The following is an 18507-nucleotide window of genomic DNA, read 5'->3' as shown; positions in this document are numbered from 1 at the left end:
TAGTTTTTTTTTTCTTTTTTTTTTTCCAAAATATCCTCGTTTGGTCCTATTATTATTGTGACATGACCATTTTTGGTTCTCCATCTAAAAAATTGATTAAATTTCGTAAAATACAAGGGCATTTAGGTCGTTAATTATAAAAAAAAATTTCAAAAAAATAAAAAATAAAAAAATAGCGGGTCAATATAACTCGCATGCATTGTATTAAAAAAGATTGAAATGTTCTTGTATTTAACAATATTTCAACTATTTGGTTGATGAAAGACTAAAAATGGTCATGTCACAATAATACTATGACCAATGATTAATGTTTTGAATAAGAAGGGACTAAAAGTGGATTGCCAGCTATAAATCTAGGATAAAAAGTGGAATTAACTCTAATTAAAACATCAAATGTATAATTTATTTTTATGAATTGGATTGAGATAAAGAGATTTAACTATCGTGCACGATTTAATTAACTTATTCATAGTAACTATACAATATTATTTACATTTAATAATTACATTAAAAGTTATACTAAATACGGAAATGTCAAACTTAAAAATTATGAGAATTTTTTACTTCATGTATCCTACACAAATGTTGAAAATTATAACGTGTCCTACAAACTATTGACCCATATTAATTTTTCACATTTCTTAAATTTGTTTTAATTTTTTTTTTTTTAAAGTTTAGATCAGATAATCAGATATACAGGAACTACTTGAAAAACACTTTAACTATATGCTGAACAAGGAACCTTCTCTGTCTTGGTACACCCACCTTGTCCTCTATTACAATCTGCTTGAAAGAGTATAACGCTGACTACTATGCATGTGTATATATATAGAGAACTAGAGTTGAGTATTTAACTATAATAATTTTTGGTGTAACAATAAGTATTTGATAAATGATAATTGGTATCAAAATAGGTTGTAAATTTTAAATTCCCATTGGGCTAGAAAAAAAACAAAACCTATACTAGCATAGATGACCGAATGAGTGACTAGTAGTTGTGGGATAAGAATTGGGGTCAGCTAACTTAGAAAATGCAAGAGATCTACCAATGATATAATCGTCGTGTGTGCATTAAAGGTTACAATTGTTTATTATCGTACATATGTGTGTGCAACTAAGGTGTCACATATTTTCTTGGTTGTCTGCTCTAATGAATGTTACAAATACGTTTTAGTATACTTTGAGATTTACCGTTTGCTCCATGAATTTCTTAGACGGCGATAAAACTAAGACATTTTATGATACACTAAAATTTGCTGTGTGTATATACATAGCTTAGTTTGTGCGTTTTCTAACCCAGTGTGCATTTCTGAAAGACGATCCGTACGTGTGCGTGAGTGTTGTATGAGTATGTCAGTGACAACTACAAAACTATGGATACAAGAACAAAAATTCTAACAAAAGGTAAGGTTTGGAAATAGGGATTTGTAAAAATATATGCTACTAGCGAATCATGAAGCTAAGCGGGTGCGCAACAATGCGTAGGTGTGTGCTTAACAATTTAGTAGTTAGTGCACAGACCGTTCACACCAACTACTTTATTACGTCTAAATAAATAATCTATCCATTAAAATAAATAATGAGATAAGAAATCCGGAAAATTACTAAACAAAGATAATATGACCATAATCTAATATTAAAACTATATCAAACAAAAAGGAATTCTCTGTGACTACTAATGATAAAAATTACATACACAAATTAAATATATAATCTTCTGCTTTATTAAAACATACTAATGATGAACGTTGTAACATGATATCCATATCATATGGCAACAGCGCCATATATCACAGTAAATAATTAAATTCACACACAGCCATAATACAATACATGCATGACATATATTATAACATATTTATAGATTAATTGGAATATTAATTAAGTAGTCCATCATATCATGATATGTATATATATTATATCCTCTCTTTTTTTGAGAGAATATATATATATCATATCCTAATGATATGATTGTGCCTCTTGGATGGACCAGAAGGAGGAGTGATGACTCCTTTGGGCAGTTTTTGGAACACCATGCCGACATAATTAGCTTCACTCTTTGGCTTCACCGGCGGCAATAACATTGTTGCAGAATTAGCATGCTTTAAGGGATCATTATTGTTTGGTTTCAGGTGGGATGAGAGCATAGAATAATTGCCTTCGTCTTCCTCCATAGTAGGCCTTGCCGCCATGGTTGAGTTAAGAAGAAGAAGCTGGGAAATGAGCAGAAATGCTCCAATGATAAGCCATGGAGAGCGAATGGTCTTTGAGGGAGAAGAAGAAGAAGAAGAAGAGGCGGCCATGGTGTATATATGGTTTAATTTTGAGGGTTTGTTTGCTTAGCTTAGCTTGTTTGTGAGTTACGTTGAAGAAGGAGAGGGCTTAATTTGGGGGTATATATAGATCAATGTAGTAAGGTTGCATGGAGAGACCAGGCAATATCTATCTACTATATTAATAAGAGCCCAAGAGAGTTAGACTTATAATGAATAAAACAACCAAAGAGACTTAGGCTTATAATGGGTAAAACAATTGATCATCAATTAAATAAATAATTGCTGGTGCGCATAAGGAATCTGGCCACTTTAGACATAATTCCCACAGTGCCGCCGAGGTTCAAACCTTGGTCTCTTCTCCCAAATACTGTCCACTAAACCATTGAGTCCGTGCAGATTTTTTAATTTATTCTTAATTATATGATTATCCGTTAATTTTTTTCGTTAAATATTATTTTTTTCCGTTAATTTACCATTAAAATTGCCGCTAATATTCTAAACAATTGGTAGTCTTAATTAATTTGGTGAATTTAATGTCACAAATTTACGGAATCGATGGATGAATTAATTGACTTAATTGATGAGGAGGAAAATTTAAAGTGAAAGTTGTTGAAGTGAAAGTTGTTGAGGGGAAATCTGTTGTTGGAAGATATTTAATTTCTATAATATCACGCAATAGTGGCGAACAAATAGATAATTCCTATGATATCACATAATATTCCCCGTAATATTTAATTCCTAACATATCACCTATTTATTATCATTATTATAACATTAGAATAAGTTATAATAATATTAAGCATTTAATATGTGGCTATAATCGACTTGTTCACAGATTGCTCGGAGCTACGCAACAGCCTATTATCGACACACGCATCGGCTTTATCTTATGTCGGGATTGTTATACGAAGTTAGAGCTGCTATGTCATCGTTGAATTTTTGTTCTGTTAGTTTAGTTCTTAGAGCTTTAAATTTACATGCTCATACTCTTGCTGCAGCAACCTCTGCTCAGGCTACATCGCTATATTGGGACTCTGTCCCCCCTGACTCTATGGCTGCTTTCATTCATTAATATATCGCAACTTTATTTTTCTAAAAAAGTATATAATATGTGGTGCAACACTAATAACCTAGCTAATAGCTAGAGTTCCATTATGGTTAGGAGACTAATTAGGGTTTAGAAAACCTAAAGACATATAACCATAATGATGACGACTGTTTATATAATATCACAAGTCCTCTCACTGCTCAGATGCATTACATAACTCATACACGTGAGAGACAAAGCACTCGTGTAAACACTGGTAAGACTCAACTCCGGTCATTATTTTCAAACTTTAACCATGTCATGACCAATTGAGTTATGTATACAGCCTCCAATCTAATTATCATGGACATGCTATAAGTAGGTTAATAGTATTTGAGAGAAGGAACATTTTAACTTTATAGTTGTAATTTTATTATGCTAAGTTTTACTACATAAATAATATTTTTTTTCATCATTTTTCTCATGGGGAGAGGGAAAGGGAGGCTAGCTCTCCTATTCATTTTCCCTTTAAATAAATAACGTATCATCAAATTAGTATCTTTATTTATTTTTCCACTTCTTCCCATGACCAAATTAATATATGATCGCTATATTTATAATCAAACACGTAAATTGTGCATCCACTTTTAATTGGTTACGTTACGTCAAATTGTACTACTTATGGGTAAGCAATTCCAACGTTATATATAGATATATTCCAATTTTCCAGTTCAGCATGTAACTATATATTAACAAGTACTAAAACCACTGAATTCAACCATCCTGACCTACACACAATTACACTTAATATGGATTTAATTTTTCACCTTTAATTAAGCTTTGTTTAGTTCAAATTATCTGTCACGTAATTGAACATTATTTTGAAAAATGTTATATGTCCTAATTTACTTTTCAAAAATTTAAGATTTTTTTTGAAGTAATTAATTTGAATTGAGATTATTAAGAATAGTTTTAGGGTACGTACGTTACACCATCTGTCTTATTTTATTATTTACTATTTATTAATTAAAAAAACTCTTCTGATCTTTCCAATTCTTTGTTTATTTTTTTAACATGCCCTTATATATAATTTTAAAAGTTGATCTTAATGTATTTTTGAAATATATACAATTTATATACTAAAACTAAACTAAATTTTAGAAAAATTAAATTATAAATGATTTAAGTCCAGTTTTGTTAATCATCAACATATGAAATGAGATGAATAATTTTTATTTTTTTTATCATTGTTTCAAGAATCTCACTTCCTCTTTCCAATTTTGTAGGTAACGTGAATTGTTAAAATGTAGAATTGGAAATCCCAAAATTTGAATTATTGATTGTCATACTATTATTTGCTTACATGACTTATTTGCTTAGACATCATCATTTTTTAATTTATTATCATTCCTAGTTTATTCCAATAATTTTAATATGCATTACAATTTACAATTTATAATTTAATTAAAACATCAAATGCATGTATAATTTAATTTTATGAATTTGATTGAGATAAAAAGAATTTAACTAACGTGCACGATTTAATTAACTTATTCATAGTAACTACAATTTTATTTACATTTAATAATTACATTAAAGGTTATACTAAATACGGAAATGTCAAACTTAAAAATTATGAGATTTTTTACTCCATGTGTCCTACACAAATATTGAAAATTATAAAGTGTCCTACAAACTATTGATCCATATTCATTTCTCACCTTCTTAAATCTATTTTAAAAATTTTATTTAGATCATTAAGATATATAGGAACAACTACTTGAAAAAAATACTTTGGGGGTGTTTGGTAAATAGCTGTTAGCTGATTAGGTTAATTAGTAGTATAGGCTTGACTAGTTGATAGCATTGGCTGATTGTAAAAAATGTGTTAGTCCCGGTAGGGTCGAAAGAGAGTCTAGATGGGGGGGGGGGGGCGGGGGGGGGGGGTGAATAGACTCTAATCCAATTTTGAAAATAACTTTCGGGTAGAGGTGCACAGCGGGAAAAGTGAGTTCGTTTTATAGTATTCTTTGCACGTTTTTGATATGAAAATTAGGGTTTGGTCAACATGTATGCAATGCAGTGAAGATAAATAACCAAAAGTGAAGAGAGAGTAGGAGAGAGGTTTTTATAGTGGTTCGGCTATTAACGAAGCCTACTGTACTCTTCTTCCACAACTTGTGGAAGGTTTGCACTATCTCTTCTAGTACAAACTAAACAAGCTAGCTTCCTTGATCACTAAGCCAGACAGCTACTTGTGTAGGTTTTTCAACTCGAGTTTACTCCGCCTATATCAACGTCTTCTTCAGAGTTGAGGGTTGGAAGGAAATGATGAAGTACTCCAACTTGTGAAATCTTGACTTGATGATGCTTGAATCTTCAAATATAAGTTGCAAGATTTCCTTGTGTTGTGAACGCTTGAAGTCTAGATGGTCTTTTAAAAACAAATTTCACAACAACACACTGGTTTTGAAAGCTTTTAGGATGACACTTGTTAACAAAGCTTTTGTAGATGAAAATTGATCGAGTGAAAAACCAGCACCTTCTTCAGTGGTGAAGAGGGGTATTTATAGGTGAGAAAATCCATCCGTTGGAGGGAGATGAGAATTCAAACCTATTAACCAATGTGTAATATCCACTGGGCCGAGAGCATTTAATGCGGTTGTACTGTGTAGCCGTTGGCACAAAAGTGGCTTGTCTTTTTGTCCTTTCTCACTGACAAAGGTACAAATAATTTAATGCTCCTTGGTAATTGAAAATTTCATTTCCAGGACTCATTTTGTCTAGGATGATTGCCCAGCTGTGTGACATAGACAAACATTCTTATATGCTTTCATGTAGAAGTTGTCTATTCAAGTCTGACTTAGACTTTTAGTCTCGGGATTAGTTACGAAAGATTGTTCTTATCTTTCGTCTTTCTCTTCAAGACAAATGAGTTCCTTTTCATTTGTTGTTCACACGAGAGTTAGACCCTTCCATCTTTTCGTCTAGGTTAATCTCTCGGCCTTGTCTTGATCTTCTCTTCTTCAAGTAGACCTAGTTCACTAAATAAAACTCTGATTCGTGTAGATGTGCTACTAAGCACGAATCACATGGTGAGTTGTGGCAACTTTCGTCTAACACAAAACATGTAAAACATTGAGAGTAAAAGAGTGGTCTACATTCCTAGTGAGTTTGATATCATCAAAATCTAAATACATTTGCTCCTAACAAAATATTTGGTAAATTAAATGTTAGCTGATAGCTGATTACATATAAAATGACTTTATCAAAAAGCTAATCGAAAAAATTACTTTGAACAACTTTTTGAATTTTAGCATTTTGGAGCAATAAGTTGTTACAAAAAGCTAATTAATCAAACACTCATATTGATTGTTTAACCAAGTCAAAATTACTAAGAGTAGTCAAATAAGTCAAAATTAGCTAATAGTCTAACTATTTTACCAAACATGGCCTTTAACTAGGTTGAATATAACATTATTTTTTGTCTTGGTACACCCACCTTGTCCTCTATTACAATCTGCTTTGAAAGAGTATAGCGATGACCACTATGCATGTGTATATATATATATATATATATATATATATATATATATAGATAACTAAAGTTGAGTATTTAACTATAATAATTTTTCACGTAATAATAAGTGTTTGATAAATGATAATTGGTATCAAATAGGTTGCAAATTTAAATTCCCATTGGGCTAGAAAAAAAAAAAAAACAAAACAAACAAAACCTATACTAGCATATACCGAATGAGCGACTAGGTGTTTTGGGATAGGATTTGGGGTCAGCTAACTTCGAACATGACTTGAAAGTGCAATCTAAGATGCAAAGGAAAATACTATATTCGTTAAAAGTTGTTACCTTAAAGGATATGATATAATTTGGTGAGTAATATGTGGAGATGATTACTGTATACATATTATATATTTGTAATGTGAGATGCATTAATAATCTAAACCGTGCAAACTTAAATTAAACCACATTAATAAAACTTGTAAGATTACAAATATTAGACAGTTTTTTGGGAGTGGTATAGATAATAGTCACTAAAATCCATCCCTGTTTTAAGAAAAGAGATTAGTATATTCATTGAATATGCAATACCATTAAGGAGATAATTGGGGTGTTTGGAAATCAACGGTTAGTTGATAGCTGATTATGTTATTATGATCCAACTATCTAGCTATGTGCATTCTAGATTGACTTACTTCCTTGTGGTCATTTGTGATAGGTACATAATTTATTAAGTGCAGGTACATAATATGTTATTGCAGATACAAAATATGTTAATTGTAATAGATACATAATTTACTAACTGAAATGTAATAAACTAATATAATATGTTAATTAGCAGCATATACATAATATGAATATGGTATAATAACAATTGCCTGCTCTATCATTTTAATTCTTATACGCTATGGGATTATTCTCATTTTCAAATATGAAAACAAACTCAACACAAATCGTTAGGTTGGTAATTAAATGAATAGCTAATGAAATTGTAAAATTAAAAGTTTGATTTTCCTTAAGGGTTCACACGAGTGAGAGTAGAGAATATATATATACAAAAAGTAAAGAGTAAGATTAAAAAAAAAAAAAAAAAAAAAAACCCATTAAATGAGTGTGTTGAATTTAGCTAAGAAAAGGTACCATGTCTCCATACATTGGATCATACTAATGTATGTACTAACCGTAATAATTCCCACAAATTTCAGTCCAATTTCACAAAATAATTTAAGGATATGGGACACTTATATTTTCCTTGTTGACACTTATTATTCGATCGAATATGATGAATTTTCTTTTGACATGACTTGAAGCATCGACGTTTCCTTTTTTTTTTTTTTTTTTTTTTTTTTTTTTTTTTTTTTTTATGTAAAATGGTTAATGCGTCAATTTTTTCCTTTTTTTTTTTTTTTTTAATGTGGAATAAAAGTTATATAAAAATTTTGTCAACATACAATTTGATAATCAATTTTTTATTCATCATTATTCATTTTAAGGTTATAATATATATACCAAATTTAATAATTTATCACATTAGAAGAATATGAATAAGTGACCACTTTAAATATCCTTTTAAACTATTTTTTTCAACAGCAATATGAAATTTATCATAGCAATAGAATCATCACAGCAAATAATTTCATATTATATATTAGAACATAAAGTTTATATATTTGCATTCAAAAAAAAATAAAGTTTATATATTTCATAATTATTAGAATATATAATTCCATAATTATATCCTCGTGGATCTTGGATGGAGCAAGAGGAATAGAGATTGCTTTGGACAGCTTATTATTGAACACCGTTTCACCATGCCATAAACTTCACTGCTCCGGTGATCCGTTTAAAGGATGATTTGGCATCGTCGGCTCCGATAGCATTGCCGGAGAATCATACTTCAAAGGATGACTTGGCATCGTCGGCTCCGATAGCATTGCCGGAGAATCATACTTTAAAGGATGATTTGGCATCGTCGGCTCCGATAGCATTGCCGGAGAATCATACTTCAAATGATAATTTGGCATCGTCGGCTCCGATAGCATTGCAGGAGATTCATACTTTAAAGGATGATTTGGCATCGTCGGCTCCGATAGCATTGCCGGAGAATCATACTTTAAAGGATGATTTGGCATCGTCGGCTCCGATAGCATTGCAGGAGAATCATACTTTAAAGGATGATGATTTGGCATCATAGTAATTGGCCTCGCCATGCTTGAGTTAAGAAGAAGGTGAGAAATGAGCAGAAATGCTCCAATGGTAAGCCGTGAAGAAGGAGAGGCCATGGCGGTGGGAATTCAATTGAAAGAGGGTTTTATAATATATTTTGAGGTGAAGAAGAAAAGGGTTTTGGGGGAGTTTATATAGATGATGATGAGTAAGTTTGCATGGTGAGGACATGTCGCTATATTTTGCAACCAAACTAAACTCAAGGGAATAAAAGTTCTTTAAAATAAAAAACTTAAAGGGGGTGATTGGTAAATAACTGTTATTAAAGCTCAAACTCACAACTTTCCAAATGAAAGTCCAATCTGGGTATCATTAAACCACATAGTCTGGTAGTTGATAGTATTAGTTAATTGTAAAAAAGTGTTTGGTAAATTTGTTTAGCTGATAGCTAATTACATACAAAATGATTTTCTCAAAAAACTATTTTAAACAGCTTTTTGAATTTTAGCATTTTGGAGCAATAAGTTTTTACAAAAAGCTAAAATTGACTAATAAGCTAAATATGATACCAAACAGGGCCACATCATTTAGGAGCAATAAGTTGTTACAAAAAATTAAAATTGACGGATAAGCTAAATATAGTACCAAACAGGGCCAAGGTGACCCCAAAGTAAACAACCAGTCATGCAAAAAAGATTCGAACTCTTATACTACCGTGTTAAATTGTGACATCAAGTCAAATAGTGAACCACTACACCACGCTACGATATGGAGTAAAAGTTAATTGTACACTATATTTAGTGAGTTTACCTAGCTAGTACATGCCTTCGAGTAATTGTTTAAGGTTTTCCTCATTCGAAGATTGATTAATATGCTTGCCATACTTATAATCAAACACAGAAATTTTGCATGCAGTGTTAATTTGGATACGTAAAAGACTGAAACTGTGCTACTTATATATGGTTAAGAAGTACTCTGTACCAACTTTATATACTATTAATTAACAAGCTCTATATTCAGCATGTAATTTTTTAACAAACTTTGTATTCTATTTCAGCAATTCTAAATTCTAATTTTGATGGCATGTAATGTTCAAAACAAAGCAATATAAAATATAAATTAAAAAAAAAATTGTGATGGAAAAATAGATCGACTCAGACCACCTCAAATCACAAAGTATCATGATTAATACTAGATTTATAATCGTACATAATTAATGCTCAAATGTTGAATTCTTTTTACAAGTTGAAATATTGATCTTAGAAGTCAATTAGAGGCTTCTAACAATAACTTTCGTATTAACAGAATAACATATTTTTAACAGATTCTTAGTAATTCATTTTGTCCTGGAGAGTTCACGATTATATTCAACGCTCCTAATTAATATTTTCAAGAGGAGGCAAATTAATTTTAACAAAAGTGTGAGCACAACTAGCACAGCTTAAATTAATTTTATGAATTAATGTGACTAGAATTTAGGAATATTTTGAATTGAAAATTCCCTACGTGACCGACACTAACATCCTAAAAAACAAAGTATACCAAACCTATATTTAATTTGCTTGCTATTTATTATAATCAAACACAGAAATTTTGCATTGGTTACGTGAAAGTGTACGTACAGTATTACCTATGGTTAAGAAATAACAACGTTATATATTATTATCATCAAGCTCTATATTTACTATTTAGCATGTAATTATTAATTAACAAGATTTGTATTCTAATTCAGAAATTCTAGTTTTGATGGCATGGAATGGTCACAACAAAACAAAATTAAAAAATAAAATAAAATAAAATTCCATAGTGATGAGAAATTGGACCCGGACCACCTTAGATCACATAGTTTATAACAATATATTTCGATTTTATTTTATACAAAAATAGAAAACATTTAAGTGATAATTAGCAAATTAATTGATACCATTTTAACATATTGTTATAATGAACTTACACCCATATTTAGCATTTAGCAATATGTTATGGACCCGGTAAACATACATAATTTATATACTGTGAACATTTAATATGTAAATTGTGAACATTCAGTAGGTAAATTGTGAACATTCAGTATACAAATTGTAAACATTCAGTATATAAATTGTGAACATCATTACAATAATGGATTGTGATCGATAATGCAATATGAACCGTGATCCATGATATAACTTATCGTGCATTTTCGTCATTCATGAAGAAAATCAAAATAACAAATAACAAATAACAAATAATACACTGCTGGGAATTATGGAATTTCCGACCATATGAAAGTGATCTTAAATCAAGTCTAAAGCACAAAGTGGTCAAAAATAGCAATAAAGGTTTTTCCGGATACCAAAAGTGGTCGGAACAAGACTTTCGACTTAATTTAACATCATTTTCATGTGGAATTTTCAGCATTTGATATATTAACTTCATTGTTATTACCTTAAAACGTGAAGTATAAATTTTTTTTTTTTTTAACCTATAATATATAAAGACATATAAGTATAAGTAACAAGTATTTAATTAATTAAACATTCTCATATATACAATAATATTATATACAATAATCTTTCAGGTCATATCTAATGGGACACAACAAATTAAAAGAGAAATTATTTGTTACATATATATAACATTTTTCCACACATAAATTATATGCCAATTAAGATCAGATTTGGCTTAAAGTTGAAGAGTAATTAATCACCCATGCTTACCACCATGTTTAGTCTTTTTGCTATCATCATCTTCGTCATCAGACGACGACGACGATGATTTATCATCAGCGGCCGCCGCCGCCGCCGCCGGAACATCTCCAAACGATGATTGGTCCAGATGGACCTGCGCCAAATCGTTAACGTTAGCAGCCCTTTCCTTTGTAATGTTTTCCCACTTTTCTTCTTCCGCTTTCTTCACCTTCTCCGCCGTCAACGCGCTCACGACGCTGGCCGCTTTCGCGACGGCGTTAAGCTTGATAGAGAACCACGACGCGCCGCCGGAGACATAACGGTTGCTGGCGAGAGCCGTGCCGGCCGTGGTGGCCGTCTGCTCGGCCGCCGCCATCGCCACCTTCGCCTTCTCCGACACCTGGTAACGGTCGTTCACCTCTCGGGCCTTCCCGCCGACCACCACCGTCCCGATGCTCAGCTTCTCGGTGATCCCCATTTTCCGGTCGATGGAAGCCGCCGCCGCCGAGGCGTTCGAGGTCAACTGGTGCCTCTCGTCGAAAGATTTGGCCTTCTTTAGGGCGTCCTTTCCGAAGATAAACCCTTTCGCGAGGACAGTGCTGGCAACATCCCCGGCTTTCTCCGCAGCAGATGGCTAGGAATAAAAACATTCTTAATTCCCCCGAAATCACACAACAATTATATTTCTTGAGAAAATTAAAACGACATTATTTTTAGCAGGACCAAGAAAAGTTACGGCGTTCAATGGAGGAGCGTGAGGGGGAAGCTCATAGTTGTCTGCCGGAGCTATAGAAACTGAAAGATTAGATATGACCGCTCCCTGTTAGATTATACATATTAGTTAGACATAGCACTTGAAGAAAAAAAAATGTTAATTTTGGACCAACTTTGGTCAGATATTGAATCATAATCACAATATTATAAGTTCAACTTTCAGTGGGTCATGGACAACTTAGCATGGTTAGATGAAGTCGAAATTTATTGATGCATACTCTGAGATAGTGACAATGAGTTTTTGTTTTTCTGGTCACCTAAAAATTGTTAATTTTGAAGAGATGAGAGTGAGCATATATACCGAAAGTAGCAGTGCAGTGTCTACACCCTGAGGATCATTGAATGTTACATATGCAATTTGAGTTGTCTCACTATCCCTGCAACAAATACATAATAAATTTGCATCTTTATTAACCGGTTTGAATTGAAATATATATATATATATATATTTTAAGATCGTATCATCATCAGCTGACCTTTGCAGTTCAACGAAGTGGATTTCGCCAGAAAAAGAGAAGAACTCTTTTACATCCTCTTCTAACGCAACTACGGAGACATTAGTAACTTTGACCGTATTTGGCTGTAAATATATGCGATCCAGAAATAAGAATTTGATGCATTATTAACGTTATATTCCACAAAAGATTTTTGGTATAAGCACTATCTTTTAAGAAGGGAAGAATGACAATTTTTTTGAGTGGTAAGAAAACCCGTTTTCAATATTCTAGGCTGTGTTCTGGGTAATTAAACTCGGAAAGATCTTGTATAATGAGCTCGAGAAGTTAGCAAGAATCAAATTTATAACTTTTAAATACGGAAAACATGTTTCACCACTCACCCACCCACCGTCAACCTTAAAGTCTCCATCACCTTAAAAGATTAATTTCGTTGTAATCAAGAAATTAAGAAACCTCACCTTTGATGCATTGGTCTCATTTTCAGGGTTAGGTGCAGGCGGAGTATCTTCTCCAGGTTTCTTATTATCACCCTGGTCCATTGGGGCCTGCATAGCAATATTGTTTCAATATCCAACAAATTAAACGTCCAATAATGCAAGAAATTGAAGGAAAATTTCCACGGCCACATTCAATTCATAGAGCAAATTAAACAGAGAAACATTGACTTGAATAAAATTATAAACAAAAAACATTAAAAAGAACAGATCAGAAAAAAAAAAAAAAACATTGAATGAAATACTAAACTCACCGACATTTCGAGGTTGTCTAGAAATTAAAGGAGAGATTAAAATCCTTGTAACTTTGAAGAATCAAAATAAGGTTATTATCATAGCTACAAGGTGATGGATTTGGGCTAGATAGATAGGGAATGAGAGAGAATGAGAGAAAGAGAGGGAGAGATGAGTCCTGTTGAAAACCAAATTGAACGTACGTCAAAGCGGATTCCATTCCCATGCATGCATAAATTAAAGGTCTTTAACTGTATCTTCATTCTGCCATACAATGTGTAGATATATGTATATTTGCAATTTAACTAAAATTAAATATGAATGGTATTTATTTCCTAAACCAAATTATATCATAGACGGTCTACATGGGCAGGCCAGTTGGTCACAAAGATGAAGTTTGAAAACAATAATCGGGGTCGACTCTCACCAGTGTGAGAGCAACCGCTCAAAGTGAGGAGCTCTGAACTTTGTGCGCAGTAAGCAAATGTCTAGCCTCTGTTCAGCTGTGTTACCATGATTTATATCCTCTAGATGTTTTTCCGGACCAGAACGTGAGAGACCCTCAAAGTTGAGAATTCAGCCTTTTTTGGAAACAATAATAAATTATATCATAGACATGGGTCTGGGTTGCAATTACACGAGTGTAGAGTCCATTAAAATATGGGTGCAAATTCATTAAATTATCAGTGTAAATAGATTTATCAGAATCACACCTATTGTTAAATTGAAATGTATTAGTACCAAATACTGTAAATACTAAAGTCAAATGTGAAAATGGGCAGAACCTTTTTCTGATGAGGTTAGGAGCAGGAGCAAGAACACTTGGTCTGAAGAGCAAGATGTTCATCTCTGAAGAGCAAGGTGCTCATCTCGGAAGAGCAAGATGCTCATTTCGGAAGAGCAAGATGCTCATCTCTGAAGAGCAAGATGCTCATTTCGGAAGAGCAGGAGAAAGAGCAAGATGCTCATTTCAGGAGAAAGAGCAAGATGAAGTTGCAGGAGAGGGTTTGCTATAAATAGGCAACTCCTCTTCACCCAATCTCATCCCATTCCATCAGGAATTCTCCCATTAGCATAGCAAAATATAGAGAGTAGAATAGAGAGTTATATTTGTAATTCCTATTTGTAATATCTTTTTGCCAATACAGAAAAATCCTTCTTCAAATTGCCTTTATTTTGTGTATGATTTATTTTAAATCTTACACTAGAAATATTCTCATTATTTCCGGTCCGAATTGCCGCTGTATTTTGGTGTTTGCGAACCGTATCGATCCTAACAACTTAACAAGTGGTATCAGAGCCCCAGGTTGGTTCATAGATATATCTGTACTGTATCGGTTATGTTAGAACTCATACTGGTAAAGTGATTGTACATGTCTAGGAAAAGATCTGGTTAAGACTTGGTATTTAAGCAGTCCATTTGTGACTCACCTCTCTTCTCCAGAAATATTTTCCTGGTGTACTGTTCACAGGACCGGTAGTTTTCTATTATACGGTACTATTTAGATATATTGTTCAGGATCAATAACACCACTTACAATGACGGCAAAGTACGAGATTGAAAAGTTCAATGGGAACAGTTTCTCGTTGTGGAAAATGAGAATGAAAGCAGTTCTCAGGAAAGATAAATGCGTTGCAGCAATTGAAGAAAGACCAGCCGATTTCACAGACGATGCAAAGTGGACAGAAATGGATAGTAACGCTATTGCCAATCTGCACTTAGCACTTGCTGATGAAGTTTTGTCAAGTGTGGCGGAAAAAGGTACGGCAAAAGAGATATGGGATACTCTCGTAAATTTGTATGAGGCCAAATCACTGCACAACAAAATCTTCTTGAAGAGGAAGCTATACACTCTCAGGATGATGGAGACATCCTCAGTAACTGAGCACATCAACACTCTCAACACTCTATTTTCACAACTCTCGGCGTTGAGTTATAAAATAGATGTGAATGAACGTGCTGAAATTTTACTCCAAAGTCTACCGGATTCATACGATCAACTCATTATCAATCTAGTCAACAACAAGGAGGTACTTGTCTTCGATGACATTGCAGTTGCGGTTCTTCAAGAAGAAAGTCGGCGCAAAAACAAAGAATATAAAGTTGGAACCTCACAACAGTCTCAGGCGTTGACAGTGACAAGAGGAAGATCAACGGAGCCTGGCTCCAGTGGGAGTCACAACCGAGGTAAATCAAAGTCAAGGGGTAAGAAGAATGTCAAGTGTTTTCACTATGGCAAAAAGGGGCACTTCAAGAGTGAGTGTTGGCAGCTCAAGAAGGATGTGACCAAAGGCAAAAATCCCGAGACATCAAATGCTCAGGGATGTGTTGTGAGTACATCGGATGAATGCGAAGTTTTATTTGGTGAAGCAGCAACGATTGTTGAAGGCAGGAAGAGTCTAGCTGATGTTTGGCTCATGGACTCCGGAGCAACATGGCATATGACTTCACGAAGAGAATGGTTTCATGAATATGAACCTGTCTCTGGAGGATCAGTCTTCATGGGAGATGATCATGCCTTAGAGATTGCTGGCATTGGTACTATCAAACTAAAAATGTTTGATGGTACAGTTCGCACTATCCAAGAGGTACAACACGTGAAAAGCCTGAAGAAAAATCTATTGTCTTTAGGACAATTAGATAGCCGTGAATGTAAAATTTACATTCAGGATGGGATCATCAAAGTAATCAAGGGCGCGCTTGTTGTGATGAAAGCTGAAAAGATAGCGGCCAATCTATACATGCTTAAAGGAGAAACACTACTACAAGGAGAAGCAGCTGTTGCATCAGACAATCTTATAGAGGAATCAACGATGATGTGGCATCAAAAACTTGGCCACATGTCTGAACGAGGTCTAAAGATTCTTGCTGATCAACATCTTCTTCCGGGGCTAAAAAAAGGTTTCATTACCTTTTTGTGAGCATTGTGTTACAAGTAAGCAGCATATATTGAAGTTCGAGAACTCTAAAGCAAGGAGCAAGGCTATCTTGGAGCTAATCCACTCCGATGTTTGGCAAGCACCAGTTATATCCCTGGGAGGTGCAAAGCATTTTGTATCCTTCATAGACGATTACTCGAGGAGATGTTGGGTGTATCCAATCAAGCGGAAGGCGGATGTATTTGAAGTTTTCAAATTCTTCAAAGCGCGTGTGGAACTTGAATCCGATAAACGGATCAAGTGTTTGAGGTCGGATAATGGAGGAGAATATACTAGTGATGAGTTTGATAAATTCTGTCTACAAGAAGGTATCAAACGGCAGTTCACGGTGGCGTATACTCCACAACAAAATGGAGTGCAGAGCGGATGAACAGAACCTTGTTGGAAAGAACAAGAGCAATGTTGAGGACTGCAAATTTGGCAAATTCATTTTGGGCAGAAGCAGTCAAAATCGCATGTTATGTGATCAATCGGTCACCATCAACCGCAATTGATCTGAAAACGCCAATGGAAATGTGGACTGGTAAGCCATCCAGTTATTCTCACTTGCATACATTTGGGAGTCCGGCATATGTGATATACAACACTCAAGAAACATCTAAACTTGATCCAAAATCAAGAAAATGTGTTTTCTTGGGGTATGCTGATGGAGTGAAGGGGTATCGCCTGTGGGATCCCACTGCCCACAAGGTTATCATCAGCAAGGATGTTGTATTTGTAGAAAGCAAGGTACAAGAAAGGGAAAGCACTGGGAAGGAGAAACCAGTGACAACTACAGTACAAGTTGAGGGAAGGAAGGAAGAAGAAATTCCAGTTTCCCCTAAAGCAACAATAGAGCATGATGATCAAGATCAAGCTGAGTTTTCAACTTCAGAAGTTCGACGATCAACTCGGGAGAGGAGAGAACCAGCTTGGCACTCAGATTATTCAATGGAGGGAAATGTTGCATACTGTCTACTAACAGAAGATGGTGAGCCATTAACTTACCATGAGGCTATAAAAGGTCCAGATGCATCTCTGTGGATGACATCAATGCAAGAAGAAATCGAAGCTCTCCATAAGAATATAATAAAACATGGGAACTTGTCCCGTTACCACGAGGAAGGAAGGCTATTGGAAACAAATGGGTCTATAAGATCAAACGAGATAGCAACAACCAAGTGGAACGGTATCGTGCTCGATTAGTTATGAAAGGATTTGCTCAGAAGGAAGGAGTTGATTTCAACGAGATATTTTCTCCTGTTATACGACTTACAACGATTCGAGCAGTCCTAGCAATGTGTGCTGTGTTTGACTTGTATCTTGAGCAGTTGGATGTAAAAACTACGTTTCTACATGGAGAACTTGAAGAAGAGATTTACATGCTCCAACCAGGAGGTTTTGAAGAAAAAGGAAAAGGGAACTTGGTTTGCAGGTTGACCAAATCTCTATACGGTCTCAAACAGGCGCCGCGATGTTGGTATAAGAGATTTGATTCATTCATTCTGAGCCTTGGATACAATAGGTTTAATTCCGATCCTTGCGCATATTGCAAGAGATTTGATGATAATCAGTTTATCATCTTGCTGTTGTATGTTGACGACATGTTGGTAGTAGGCCCCAACAATGATCGTATCAAGGAGATGAAGGCTCAACTGGCTAGGGAATTTGAAATGAAGGACTTGGGACCAGCAAACAAGATTCTAGGGATGCAAATTCACCGAGACAGAAATAATAGGAAGATTTGGCTCTCTCAGCAGAATTATCTGAAGAAAATCTTGCGGCACTTCAACATGCAAGATTGTAAGCCAATTTCTACCCCTCTTTCTATTAATTTCAAGTTATCCTCAAGTATGAGTCCTAGCAACGAAGCAGAGAGGATGGAGATGTCCCGAGTACCGTATGCATCAGTAGTGGGCAGTTTAATGTTTGCTATGATCTGCACTAGACCAGACATTGCACAAGCAGTG

General features: G+C 34.2%; 1 protein-coding gene across 1 annotated transcript; it reads right to left on the bottom strand.

The window, feature by feature from the left end:
- Positions 1 to 11628: 11628 nt before the first annotated feature.
- On the bottom strand, positions 11629 to 13845 carry LOC109166825 (binding partner of ACD11 1-like). Its single transcript, XM_019315705.1, has 6 exons — positions 13639 to 13845; positions 13349 to 13435; positions 12909 to 13012; positions 12734 to 12809; positions 12395 to 12478; positions 11629 to 12292 (listed from the first exon to the last, which is right to left on the bottom strand). Exons 1-6 carry the CDS (start codon positions 13642 to 13644, stop codon positions 11675 to 11677), a joined length of 975 nt encoding a protein of 324 aa, XP_019171250.1. The 5' UTR covers positions 13645 to 13845; the 3' UTR covers positions 11629 to 11674.
- Positions 13846 to 18507: the final 4662 nt, after the last annotated feature.

The sequence above is a fragment of the Ipomoea nil genome, unplaced genomic scaffold (assembly GCF_001879475.1).
Source record: "Ipomoea nil cultivar Tokyo-kokei standard unplaced genomic scaffold, Asagao_1.1 scaffold3109, whole genome shotgun sequence".
Lineage (NCBI taxonomy): Eukaryota > Viridiplantae > Streptophyta > Magnoliopsida > Solanales > Convolvulaceae > Ipomoea > Ipomoea nil.
Note: the sequence above shows the minus strand (reverse complement) of the source record. Positions and strands in the feature narration are given on the sequence as shown.